The 12,524-nt window shown below is 40.8% G+C and overlaps 1 protein-coding gene across 4 annotated transcripts in view; it reads right to left on the bottom strand.

Moving 5' to 3' along the window:
- Positions 1-12,505, bottom strand: part of EXOC5 (exocyst complex component 5) — a 29,011-nt gene extending 16,506 nt beyond the window's left edge. For 3 of the 4 annotated variants that reach the window (XM_087748060.1, XM_087748062.1, XM_087748061.1), the window contains exons 1-4: positions 12,351-12,505; positions 7,405-7,496; positions 3,977-4,124; positions 3,377-3,571 (exon numbers count right to left, since the gene is read on the bottom strand). In XM_087748060.1, the coding sequence (XP_087604186.1) occupies positions 3,377-3,571; positions 3,977-4,124; positions 7,405-7,496; positions 12,351-12,377 (462 nt within the window). In that variant the 5' untranslated portion in view covers positions 12,378-12,505. Of the gene's footprint in view, positions 1-3,376; positions 3,572-3,976; positions 4,125-7,404; positions 7,497-12,350 lie in introns of those variants that run through there. The other variant, XM_087748063.1, reaches the window with a different exon arrangement.
- Positions 12,506-12,524: the final 19 nt, after the last annotated feature.

Below are 12,524 nucleotides of genomic sequence, written 5' to 3'. Positions count from 1 at the left end.
GCAAATTTCTGCTCTGTCCTGGACAGCAAAACCTTTTATCATTTATTCTTCCACGATCAGTCAGCATGGGAAGCACACCTAATTAGCGCTTAGTGACTGTTTCACCAGGCTGACTAAAACTATAGAAAACACCAATTTGAAAATGTGGGGAACAGAGCTGGTTGCAACTGAAGTTCAGTGGATTGAAGCACACAGTGTTGACTGGCCCAAACCGAACACAGCTCTGGGATGGTTTTACAGGCTTTACTATGCTGTCTTGCTGACTAGAAGGCACCTCGAACGGGGCGATGAAAGCTCCAGCTACCACATTCAAGAAAAAACCTTTATAAGCTGACGCAACGGAGAACATGCAGTTTATCTTGTTCTGCCTGTTAGTCATGTTCCAGGGAACTGGAGTGAGAGGAAAGGAAGCAATGAAATCCTGTTCTCCCACCACTTAGAGCAGGTCGGGATTAAAACTTTTCAAGAATAGAACAAGACACACAGGTAAGAATACAAAGCAGAAGCATCACGCTAGGTTGGTTGTTCAGCAAAAACAGGGGCTCTCATAAAGTATATCCATTCTGCTTATTAAGAGCAGCTTATGTTTTGAACTGTCAGCTTACAATAGCCTCTTAAGTCAAAAGCAGCTACGCTCCTCAAATAAATCCAATGAAACAGCAGTTACTTCCATTAGCTTACAGCAACCTTAATACCTAAGTAACAATTGTGATCAATACTGATATCATTAGAATAGTCTATATATTAGCAGTTATTCACTGATGTTATAAAAAAAGAAAAAACACCCCACAAACGTAACATTTTCTTTGTCTCCTCTTCACACAATCGCTGTTAACTAACTTAGATTTTTATTGAATTCGGGGCCTTTTCTTATGCACAACAGAAGCCATGACAAATCAATTCTCCATGGTTTCTGCTTAAATCTGGACATATTTCATTTTTAATTGAATCAGGCTTCTGTAAACTATTAAATCAAAATAAATATAGATTCTGTAAAATACAACTTAAAGGCTATAACATATCTAGAAAAAATCTGAAAAATCATGGACAAATAACAGCAAGAGAGAATTTTAATGCAAAATATTTTTATGACCAAGTTAAAAGGCATAATGGAATAATGTTGAGTACAGATCATAAATGGAGAAAAGGATGCAAGAATAATAGTAAACACATTAAATACAGGACAATGCTATGGCATGATAAACAGGTGAGCTGCTAGATCTTTTGATAGTTTAATTGTTTTAACTGGGGCGATTTGCTCACTTTAAGACTCTTCAGTACAGGAGAGGGACTGGCTAGCTGGCAGCGCAAGGGAAATCGTAAGGATTCAGAGGATGAAGACACATAATACATAACACGGGACAAGACAGAAAGGAAAAACCTTCACAGAGACAGTAAGTGAGAAATTGCTCAGTACGGCCAGGAGAAAGTAACGTGGGAAGCAACAACTTGAGTGAAGGGAAAACAAAGGAATCCAACAGATTTTAAGAACTGACATTACTGAGAAAAATATGTATTCCCTAGGAAATAACTGCATTATAATTCTTTTCTTGCCTCTCCGTTCACAGTATCCCCTGCCCTCAATGTCTCAAAGAAAAGCCCACACTTGTGAGGGATTGCAAAGTACAAAAAATCATAACATCCTCCAAACACTATCAAAAACCCACATCAGTTTGAAGATCAGAAGACACTGACAAAGCATTAACATTTTACATTTATTTGTTACTACATGCTTTAAAACTATTTTTAGTTCAAAGATGCATTAAGACATGATAGCATATGTCTAGGCAGGTTCTTTTATAAACACTACTTCTACTTACTATTTAAACTAGAAGGCAAAAAGTTACAGAACAGTACTAACCCACCTTGACTGAATTAGTCTCAGTAGGATAACTTGTATCTGGAAAATCTTGTTCGTGTCCTCACACACTTCCTCTACAGACGGGCAAAAGACTTCTGACCTTTACTACATTTGTCTTCCTCCAGATTTGCTGACTATCTTATTATGCTTCGGGGTGTATAAAGATTAATTTGTTTACTGATTTCCAGGTTTACCCTGTTTATCTACCAGTTTTTTCAGATCCTCCAACAGAAATTATCACGAAACTAAGTGAAAGATGAATTCCATATGAGATTCTTCAGCAGACAACACATAATTCTCTAACTTATGCTTTGTTATTTACCATGTTGCCATTAAACACTTAAAACGCATGTTTTATTTCTACTTCAAAAAAAAACACCCCAAAAAACCAAAACAAAACAAAAAAAAAATCTTATACAGATCTGGAAAAGGCTGTCCATAGAAGAACTTTTGTTATGTTGCAACCTTTCTGATTTCCTAGGAAGTCAGAGAAGTTTTTATGTGCTCCCTCTTTGATTAGGGCAAACTATCAATTACCATATATCCAGAGACCATGAATCGAAAGTCACTATGCAACTGACTTCCGGGGAATACAACTACATGAAATGATTAGTTTTTCATTTCCCTGAGAGATACCTTCAGCTCAGTAGATAGGGGATGGCTATTAACCTATTCTCGGGTCCTTTATGAGCTGCATTTCAAGCACATATTTTTTGCTGAATGTGCAAACCAAGTTTTTGCTGTTCCCACATACTGTAATTTTTTCCTGACTACAATCGTACCACTGGACAGAATTTAAGGAGAGCGGGAAGATTCTTCAGGACACACTTCAAAAAAAAACAAACCCAAACCAACTTTACTTATCTTTCAAACTGCATAAAGAAATGTAATATGTGCCCTTTTGCTGACAGCTGGACACTTTTCCTTCAGTTTATTTCTATTAGCCACACCATTCAGATTATATTTGCTTCATGAACGTACTCTTGAAGCATAAGAAAAACAAAACGCTTTAACATTTCTTTGAAGTTTTCCTGCCCAGTTCCTCTAAATTCAGAGGGTGGAGACATAACCACAGGACTGCACAAAGCCCAACGGCATGCTGTGACAAAAAGGTATCCAAGGCCAGTGGACTGACCCAACAGAGTAAAGTTTTACAAAGAAGTTGCATTCAGAAACGTTCTGCATTACAGAGTGGATCTGAGGCAAGGGGTTCAAAGGAAAAAGGCAGATATTGTATGCACTCTTAAGTTGCCCTCCCAGCATTTCTCAAATCTCTGATAATTTCATAAAATGAAAAATGCCAACATTGCCACATTAAGCATCAGTGAATACAAATGCTTTATCAGCAATCTGAAGCCTAGTGTTGTTAATTTACATTTCAGAACAATGAAACTTTAACAAGTCAGTCACTCACTGGTTTGAAGTCTGACCATGGTTAAGTCATGGTAGCAGCTTGTAATTAGGGCAGTACTGCTTATTGCTTTGAACTGCTTTCATCCCGCTGACAGCTCTTACCTTTTCAGAGTTTGTAAAAACATCAGACTTCAGCTCTCCATCCAGAAACTCATTAAAGTATTTCATCAGCTTCTGAGCCTCCACAGCCCGTTGCCGTGGCGTGTTTACCCCCTCCAGTTGGTCGCCAAGGTGACAGACCTTAGTTGCTACATAGCTGATGTGCTCATCTAGTTCTTGGAAATGTTGGAAGGCAACCTGGGAGAACATAGACACGGACACAAAACTCATGATTTCCATTTACTGTACTTTAGGAAACACTAGATTTACTTCAGTAAGAAGCACAGTGAATGCAGGCATCAGCTTTCCAGGTGCTGCATCTCAGAACTACAGAACTGCTCAGAACCACTAATTAAGTACACTCAACTGCTTAAAGGTTAGTGTCTTCCTTTAAACTATTGTGAAGACTCTACTTTCAGAATAGCTAAGGCTCATTAGTGGAACATGCAGATAAGCCCCCTTTGACAGGGGAAATGGTTTTCCATCAAACTCTCTTTATTCTTATCTCAAACAGCAGCACGCTGTACCAAAAAATGTTAATAGAGCATGTGATGCTTTTAAAACTTGCACAGCTTAGCACTAACTATACTCTCTAGATTTTACCTGGTTGCTTTTCTGCAGCTCTTGTACCTTCTTGGCAAATTCCTTTGCTTCCTTCTGGCACTGCTGTTCTAGTTTCTCCACCTTTCTCTGAATCCTTTCATCCATTACCTGTAATTCTTGGATATGATTTACAAATTCTTCCAATAATCTGATTTAAAATAAAATACAGGAAAGCAGACTTTAGTTTGAAAGACATTGTCTTCTGCAGAGAGCTTAAAAAAAAAATCAAAGAAAAGAACTTGCCTACAAGGCTGATATAATCATGCCTAACTTACAAATGCTATTTTGTTTTAAGCTACATCACCCTAGTTGTGTAGAACTCTGTGCCTACATAAAAACTATGTGGTCACGTAAAAGGCAGGCCAGGGGAGAGGGGAATACCTAAATACCAATCACTCAAGAACGTGGCTCTGCCACAGGTACAAAAATCCCTATATCCCCATCTTCCCTAAATAAGTCTCATAAGGACAAAGAGAGCTTAGGCCGCTACATCCCTTCAATGGAAGAGCTATAACAGGAAAATATTTTCATGTACATGTTACTGTAAACTTGTAAATCAGCATTCTATTAATAGGCAATGAATACAATCATATAGTCTCATAATGTTATTTTGGTTGTAACCATGTTGTTTCCTGACTTCACTTCTTTTCTTCCTATAACATATATCATTTTAAAGGGTTTTTTTCTGCCCTTTCCCATCACTTTGATTTTTCTTTCAGACTCACATTTTACTCTTCCCTAACACAGTACATCTGAATGCATTCTTAAATTTCCTCTATTCTTTTTCATTCCATTCTCAATGTCTCTCTCATTCTTGTTTTTATCCATTCTGTCCCATTCCAGTCATCTTTTCAGCTTATACTCTTCTAAACATCCCAGTCGCTGATGCTCAGGGAATGGATTATTCCCAGATCCTCCACAGCCATAGAACTCATGCTAATAACTGAAAAAATATGAAAGATTTGAGAACTCTGCTGTCCAGGTTTAATGTCAAACAGAAGAGGAGAGGAAACGGGAATCCCTTCCAGGGAGCTATTTCTAGACTACCCAGGAATCTGCATTTTCACATATACTCTGTTCAGAAGGTATACTGTGAATGTGAAGCCCTTCCAACCTGCAGTGCTGCTGAAAGGCAGAATGAGCATGCTGTTCCTCTCCCAGCTCCCCCTGCACAGGCTGGAGACTCTCAGCAACCAGAAGGGCAAAGTAGAATGTATTATTCTACCCTCACACGACTCCTTCCCAGTAACAACTACAGTACCTCTCTTGGCCAACATCTAGAGCTTTCTCTGAGCAACACCTAAATGATACTAACGTGATTCTCTTTAGTTGAATGGAGGGTCACCAAATTTTCAGTCTTAACTTCTGCTGCTTGGAGCACGTGAACTGCCTTTTTGCTCACTGTATTGGTCTAAAAACCTATTTCAAGTGATATCTTTACAACAGTAAGTGACTTAAAGGCACAACCTATTAAAGAAAACTGGATTGGGACAGATGTTTACGACTTCTTTCCTCCACTTCCTGCTTGCCAGAAGCCCAAGAGTAAGCATGTTGCATTAGATTCCACAGAAAACCACAAGGAATAGACTTAAGTTTACAGAAGTATTTTTTAAATAAAATTTAAACAATAGTAAGTGACATAAAGCATACTTTCAAACAAAAGCCTAGAGAAGTGCAGATAGTTCCTATTAATTTTAACAAGCTGATTCAGTTCAGTTTGGGGTTTGTTTTTTAAACAGGTATTGTGCCAACTCAGCATTTATGCAAGTCTTCAATATAGGAAAGAATGCTCAGCTGCTGGTCAGGTTTCTCAGAATAGAAAAAAAGAATCCAACATTCTGCCAAACAAAAGCATCATCTTCTAAAAACAGAAGAGTAAAAACATACACTAAAAGGTTTGTTTCTTTTTGATATTAATTTTGGCTCCCTGCCCAATACTAGAAGGTCCCACAAGAAAAATATTTACTGTTGTAGGATTCTTCCACTTGTCCTGAAAAATATGAAAGCACTTCACAGAAGTTAACACAAGCAAACCAGCAGAAATATAAAAGATGGGTTAAACTGAGTTGTTATTGGTACAAATCATTAACTACCCTGAAGTAGATACTAGGCACAACTATGGGGAAAGAGCTACAGGAAGCAATGTTGTGTATTTCCAGGCTTCTTCCTGCTTTAAGCAGGTTCTAAGGTTCTAAGCTCTACATAAGATACAGGCCCCCGACTGAATGTCAAGGGCTCAAGCATCTTGCTAGAACTCCAACAATATCCTTCCTCTTCTCATAGCCTCCAAAGAGCTGGACTGCTCCAGAAGGAATGTCCTTTCACCATGCTAATGAAGCTTTTTGTATCTGCTTTTGAATAACAGCAGCTTGTCTATGAAGTTAGTAATTCCTACACTTCTTAAAAGTTCTAGCTCAGGCCACTACAAACAATCTCAACCTGGAATAAGATCCTGTAGGCAAGAAGTCACTAAGGAACAGTTATTGCGCTTTTGAATTCGTGTCACCATAATCTAAATTAACATTCAGGTAGCTAAACTTTTTGTTGAGCCTGCTAACTCAACAGCATTCCAATAACCATAACAAGAAGAAGGTCAAGCTCATCTCCCAAGTTATAATCATGTGAAAAATGAAAACACTTAAGTTAATTACATCTCAAGAAAGAATACCAATACTGGTACAGAAGCATTGCATCTGCTCCCAGGCTCTTCCAGTCCCCCAAAATTGCTAACCCAACCAGAAAACAAAGTTGATTTCTTTTTCTTGTCAGGTTAGTTTTCTGACATTTTAGTGAGTTAGATTAGCTTACCATGAGATCATGTGCCTTGAGCTAGCTCAAGATGAGCCATCACAGTGTACACCTAATAGCAAGGAAGAGGGGCAACAAGCCCATCTCCATTCAGCAGCAGCAAGCTGTTAATTTGATCTGGACTATACAAATTCACACAAATTCAGTTTAAAACAATCTAAGTCAACATTGCTATGTTCCTGCCTTTCTTCTTATCCTACCTGTTTGTGCCTTTTAGTTGCACCAGGACTGTAAACTACTGGGTCTTACAACAAGCCAGCTCAGGGAGCTAAACTAGCAAGAAACTCATTAAATTGACTTAACTATCATAGCAGTGAAGACTCATATTATGCTTTAATCCGGCAACTCTAGCGCTTTGCAACATTCATGTCTGACAAGGACAAACAACATCAATTCTCCTTCATTCAAAAGGTCTAAATCAGAAAGTGACTTTCCCTACTCTTGTTACTGAATAATTGGTTCTAAATAATTGGCTCATGGTCACAAATTCTAGCAATTCTCCCAAATGAAAACCTCCTTGGGCACACACCAACACTGCTCACAGGCTTTTTATTATGTGTGTAATAAACCAGTACAATTAGAGATACATTCACTTTGACCATTATGCAATTTTATTTTACCTTTTCGGATCAAAAGCTTCTCCGCCTCTGGAACCTCCTCCAGGTGTTCTCCATGCCAGGCGTTCAATGTATTCATCTGCCACAAAAGGCTCCTAGCCACAGAATAAAAACTCCTTACAATGTGCCACAGCAGGTTGTTCCTTACGCAGCCGCTTACACATCATTTTGAAAGCGTTTGGAAGCTTTACTACAACCAAGAGCAAGTACAGTGTTGACAATTACCCCGTCACCTCTTATGTTTACATATTCAATACAGAGAACACTGTTCTTATTATGGTGGGCTTGAACATCTAGTCTAGAGATTGCCAGACTGCTAGCAAAGAATTTGCTGCACGTCTGTGAAGAGTTGGCTCTAAATTACCTGTCCTTATTTCCAGGTGAGCTTATGGCTTGTCACTACAAAGTATCTGAACCATGCAGCAGCTACACCGATTTGAGATATTACATCACGAGACCCAGCCATCAGCTGTGCAGCAAATCAGGTCGGCAAACTGATCTGTCTAAAAAATTACATGGCAAAGTAAGTTTTCTTTGCAGTTGCTCAACTCTGACACAGTCCACAACATGGCATCACAAGAACTGACCAAGGCACTGATCTGTGGCAAAAACACCGTGAGATTGCCACTGGACACTAGGCAACATCAAACTGCAGCTGCAGAAACAAAGCAGATAAAAAGGAAAAAAAACCCAAAGCAACCATAAAAACAGATGATGGATTTGACTTTCCCAAGAAGGAAAAACAGTGCACGAGTGATGCTAAAAACACAAGGTTACTCAAGTTTCTTCCATAATATTTGCTGGATCTTCCATAAAAGCACCACACGATGGTGAACAGTTAAGATGATTTTTCCACCCAACAATGTTTTCTGAAGGCAGAGACCTCATTGTAAAACCACGAGCTCCTATTTCCGTTGGCCTAATACTTAAGCCAGCTCAAACATTTCTTCACATAGTTAATATTAAATACTCAAAACATAGTCCAACACCTATCCTGTAAAAAAATTAGTATTTATCACTTCAGCTTCATTGGCAATCTAGCAGTATTGTTTAGGTGCTAACATCAGCACGTGGAAGATCAGTAAGCAAAGTATTCTCACAACCACCAGGATTTCACGGAAAGCTTTTAAATTACATGCAGCAATGGTTCTAAAACTGTGAAACACAACCCAACACGGAGCCAGGAGTGGCTCTGGTTAATAGTGGTATTTGCCACTACTCATTTCTGATAATGAGACATGTGAACATGCCACCGCTGCTTTTGATAAAGCTTGGTTTAAAAAAATAAAAATAATTTAAAAAATAAACAGACCTCCCCAGGTCTCAAATTGGTTCTTGTATCAATAGGCCTAAAACCTTGTCAGAAGTAACAGGGAGGGAAAAAACAGCATTATGGTATTATTTTAATAACTAAAAACAAGGGTTGGAAAGCAAATGTTGCAGTTCAAGGTTTGTCATTCCTCAAAAACACATTATGCCCTATCCAGTCAGGCCCAGCTATTAAACAGAAATATAAGTTTTTTTAAAATATACTTTGCAACATGCTGAATCCTGCTAGACAGGACAGAAGTTTCACCCTTTCAACAGATCACGCAGTAGCTCCTCATTCAAAGACTGACTAGAGTAACTGTGTTTTGCTAAGCCTCCTTGGTTAAGCTTCAAAAATAACTGGATGATACCACATACAATTTCTCTACAAGTCACTTATCTCTTTAACCTAGTTCTTCCTAATACACAATGTTAAGTTTCATTTACGTGAATCCTTTTCATCAACAGTTCTAATGCAGTGTTTTCACACCCAGTGTAAATTCTCTCCTTATGTCATCTTTACATCTAAATGTTTGGGAACATTTTTGCAATTTTAATTATAGGTGAAATGAGCCATCCAATACAGTAACATTCCCTTCAGGGGAGTCCTCCAGCTTCCTAATTACCTTACGGCTCTTCGCAGCACACCTCCTTTATATGAAAATCACAACCACAATCTTTCCTCTGAAGATCCCGTAATTCAGCTGGAGTACCACTCTAGTTACAAGGAGACCAATGCCAAGTACAGCACTATGGAAGAACCCTATATAAAGGCTGCACTGTTTACCGATGCTGTGTGTGTGTATATAACGTTTCCTACATTTCTCCCTTCCTTCAGATGTTTGTACTAAAGATAATTCACATACACTCCCACACATAATGACCTTGAATTTTTTTTCTTTTTTTTTTTTGGCAAAACAACATTTGCAGAGTTTTTCTGCAAGCCTATCAAAGCCTCCTCTCCTAAGCAAATCTGATATACATGCCCTAGACCCTCAAAAAAAAAAAAATTATAATGCCAATCTTGCTCTATCCATTATGCCTCTATATTCCTCTAAAGCTCCCTGAGTGCATGTGTACACAGAGTTCCTGCAGCTCCCTCCCCTGCATCCCAAAAACTACCCGGGCACATGGCAACAAACGCTGTGGTTAACCCCAAACTCGGTGCCACCCGACCAGCTACGAGGCCAAACTGAACTGGCAGTCTGCCTCTAGCCTTCTGCAACATCTGCTATTCTGCAAAAATTATAAACCTGCATTTTGTTTTAACAATTTGACACATCAGCAAAGAGTGTTAACTAGTTTATTTAGACCTAAATGATGGCAGAATCACTGCTATATGCAGGTGTAGTAATATTTTAAAGGGGCATAACCTGAAAAATGTCTGGTTTTCAAGAACACTTACACAGGAGACCTCTCCTTCAGTTTTTTTATCACATAAACCCTGTCCTGTATTATTTAAGAAATAGTTACCATAGGGGATATTATTACGTGCAAAATACTGACCAACAGAGAAACAAAATGAGCTTTTTCTTCCAAATTTTCACAAAAGGTATGCTAAAAATAATCTACTTGATTTATAAAGAATAAATGAAGTTCAACAGTGTCATTTTAAGACATGATTTCACAGGTTCCACTGCAAATCCAAAACCTTTTAGTTTTGTTTGTATACTGCATCTTCCATATACATTTGCTCTTCTTAATGCTATCTTGATAATAGAGTTACCTATAGCTGACAGCCTAATTCCTATTTTAAGGCTCCTACCCAGTTCTGCAGAAATTGCTGAAAATCAGCTACCACAAATGTCATTTGCAAGTCCTTTGCCTGTTATCAGATGAGCCCCAACAGTCAATTTCTTCACAGCTTTGAACTTCCCTCTAGCTCTAGATGAATTAACGTGATCCTATCCATTCAGCCAATACTACCGATTTAATGAGAGATATGCCTGAAGCGGATGATAACCTGGTTTGATCTGGTCTGTATAAATGAAACTAAACTGGACCTAGCCACATTAAAATCCAGTTTAGAAGTAATCATTGTTAAACTATGCTTCGAGTTATATGAGGGAGAATTGAGTTCATGTTGTGCCCATTTTCAGCACAGATCCTTCTACACAATGTCACGTATCTATACTGAAAATGAGTTTCAAACACACTTGCATGCGAACATGGCAGGCAAATACTACCCTCAGCATGCGGCTCAGGGTTACTCCCATAATAAGCATATGTTGTCACATTCTTTTCATGTTCACCTTCATGGCAGTGACTTCAAACTAACATAGTAGGCAATATTAATTTAGTGAACATCAGCAAAACCTCTCTCGCCTTTGGCATGAAAGAGAAGCAAAAGCAGGAGAGAAAGAAATACTGGTTTCCGTATTGGAAAACATAATTTCAAGCCCCATCTCTAAGCAAAGGTCTCACCTACTTCGCAATTTCATTCTTATAGCTATTGCAAAATGGAACAAATTGTTGTGTGACCCAAAGCAGCCAAAACACACATTTTTCTTTCCACATCCAAGTTATCTCACATTCAACATCCCACAAAGAACAGAATCTCATTGTCATCACGGTGAGAAACCAGGAGACTCGCAGGACAGCTGGAGAGGTGTAGAGAGGGTATAAAATCTGGCATCTAGCTACTCAGAACATGGTACATTAGTCTTCCTATTTTTTTAAACCGTGCAAGCCAAAAGATGTGAGTCATAACACTCATGTGTCATAACAGTGATTCATAAATACAAGTGCACACAATGCATTTATATAAATCACAGATAAAGGATCTTGCAGAGAAACAGGAAGACCTTTCCTGAAGGCCGAGCAAAGCATGTCCCAGTGTTAACACACCAAATGAGTGACTGAGTGGCTCTTGAGTGACTCAGAGAGCAAATACAGGATATCTGGTAACGATACCTCATCCCCATGCACTAGCAAGTGGGGACAAACACTTTTTGTTAATCACAGGTCACATCACGAGAGCCTGTGGTCCAGGCCAGGACAGAAGAATTTGCCAGACTCTTGCTATATTTCTGCCTCGCTCGTGCATGGCCTTGGGCAAGCTATTTAGCTTCTTGTGCCTCAGTTCCGCAGCGGCTAAAGGGAGGGCAAAGTTATTTCCTTATTTCAGAGAAGAAGCTGCGCTGAGATACCATGGTGCTGGGGTCAACGCAATACGTGCCTTCGGGAGAAGAAGAGTCATGTTATCTGCTTGGCAGCCGGGCCTGGCCTGGCCTGTGACCCTGCTGAAAGCAGCACCCCATCTGCTGCAAAGCCCTGGCAGCCCCAGGGGAAGCAGGCCCCGGCCTAAGGGGCACGGCAAGCCCTCGCCTGAGGGAAGGCGAGGGACTGCATCCTCCCGGAGCATCACCCCCGCTCCCCCCGCCGCCTCCTCAGCCCCCCACGCCTCACCCCGCTTCCTCAGGCTCCTCACCGCGCCCCGCGCACGCCCTCACCCCGGGCGGCAGGGCCCGGTTCCCTCCCCGCCCGGGCAGGAGCTGGCGCGGGGCGGGCGGGAGGAGGGAGGCCGCCGCATCCCCTCAGAGCGCCGGCCGGCCCCGCCACCGCCTCCCGCCCCCGGGCCCAGCGCGGCCCACCTCCGCCCGGCGAAACCCGCAGGGAGCCCCGGCGCCGCCCGCACCCACCTCGAAGAGCTCGGCCGTGGTAGCCATGGCCGCAGGGAGAGCGGCGGGGCTCCTCAGCGGCCCGCCGCCGCCCCGCCGCTGCCGCCCATTGTGTCCCGCCGCCCCGGCAGCAGCGGCAGCAGCAGCAGCAGCCGCCGCGGCGCCGCCTCCGCCCGCCGGAAATGGGCCTGCGCC

This window comes from Nipponia nippon, unplaced genomic scaffold, assembly GCF_047370975.1.
Source record: "Nipponia nippon isolate SJK-2023a ecotype South Korea unplaced genomic scaffold, ASM4737097v1 scaffold_11, whole genome shotgun sequence".
Lineage (NCBI taxonomy): Eukaryota > Metazoa > Chordata > Aves > Pelecaniformes > Threskiornithidae > Nipponia > Nipponia nippon.
Note: the sequence above shows the minus strand (reverse complement) of the source record. Positions and strands in the feature narration are given on the sequence as shown.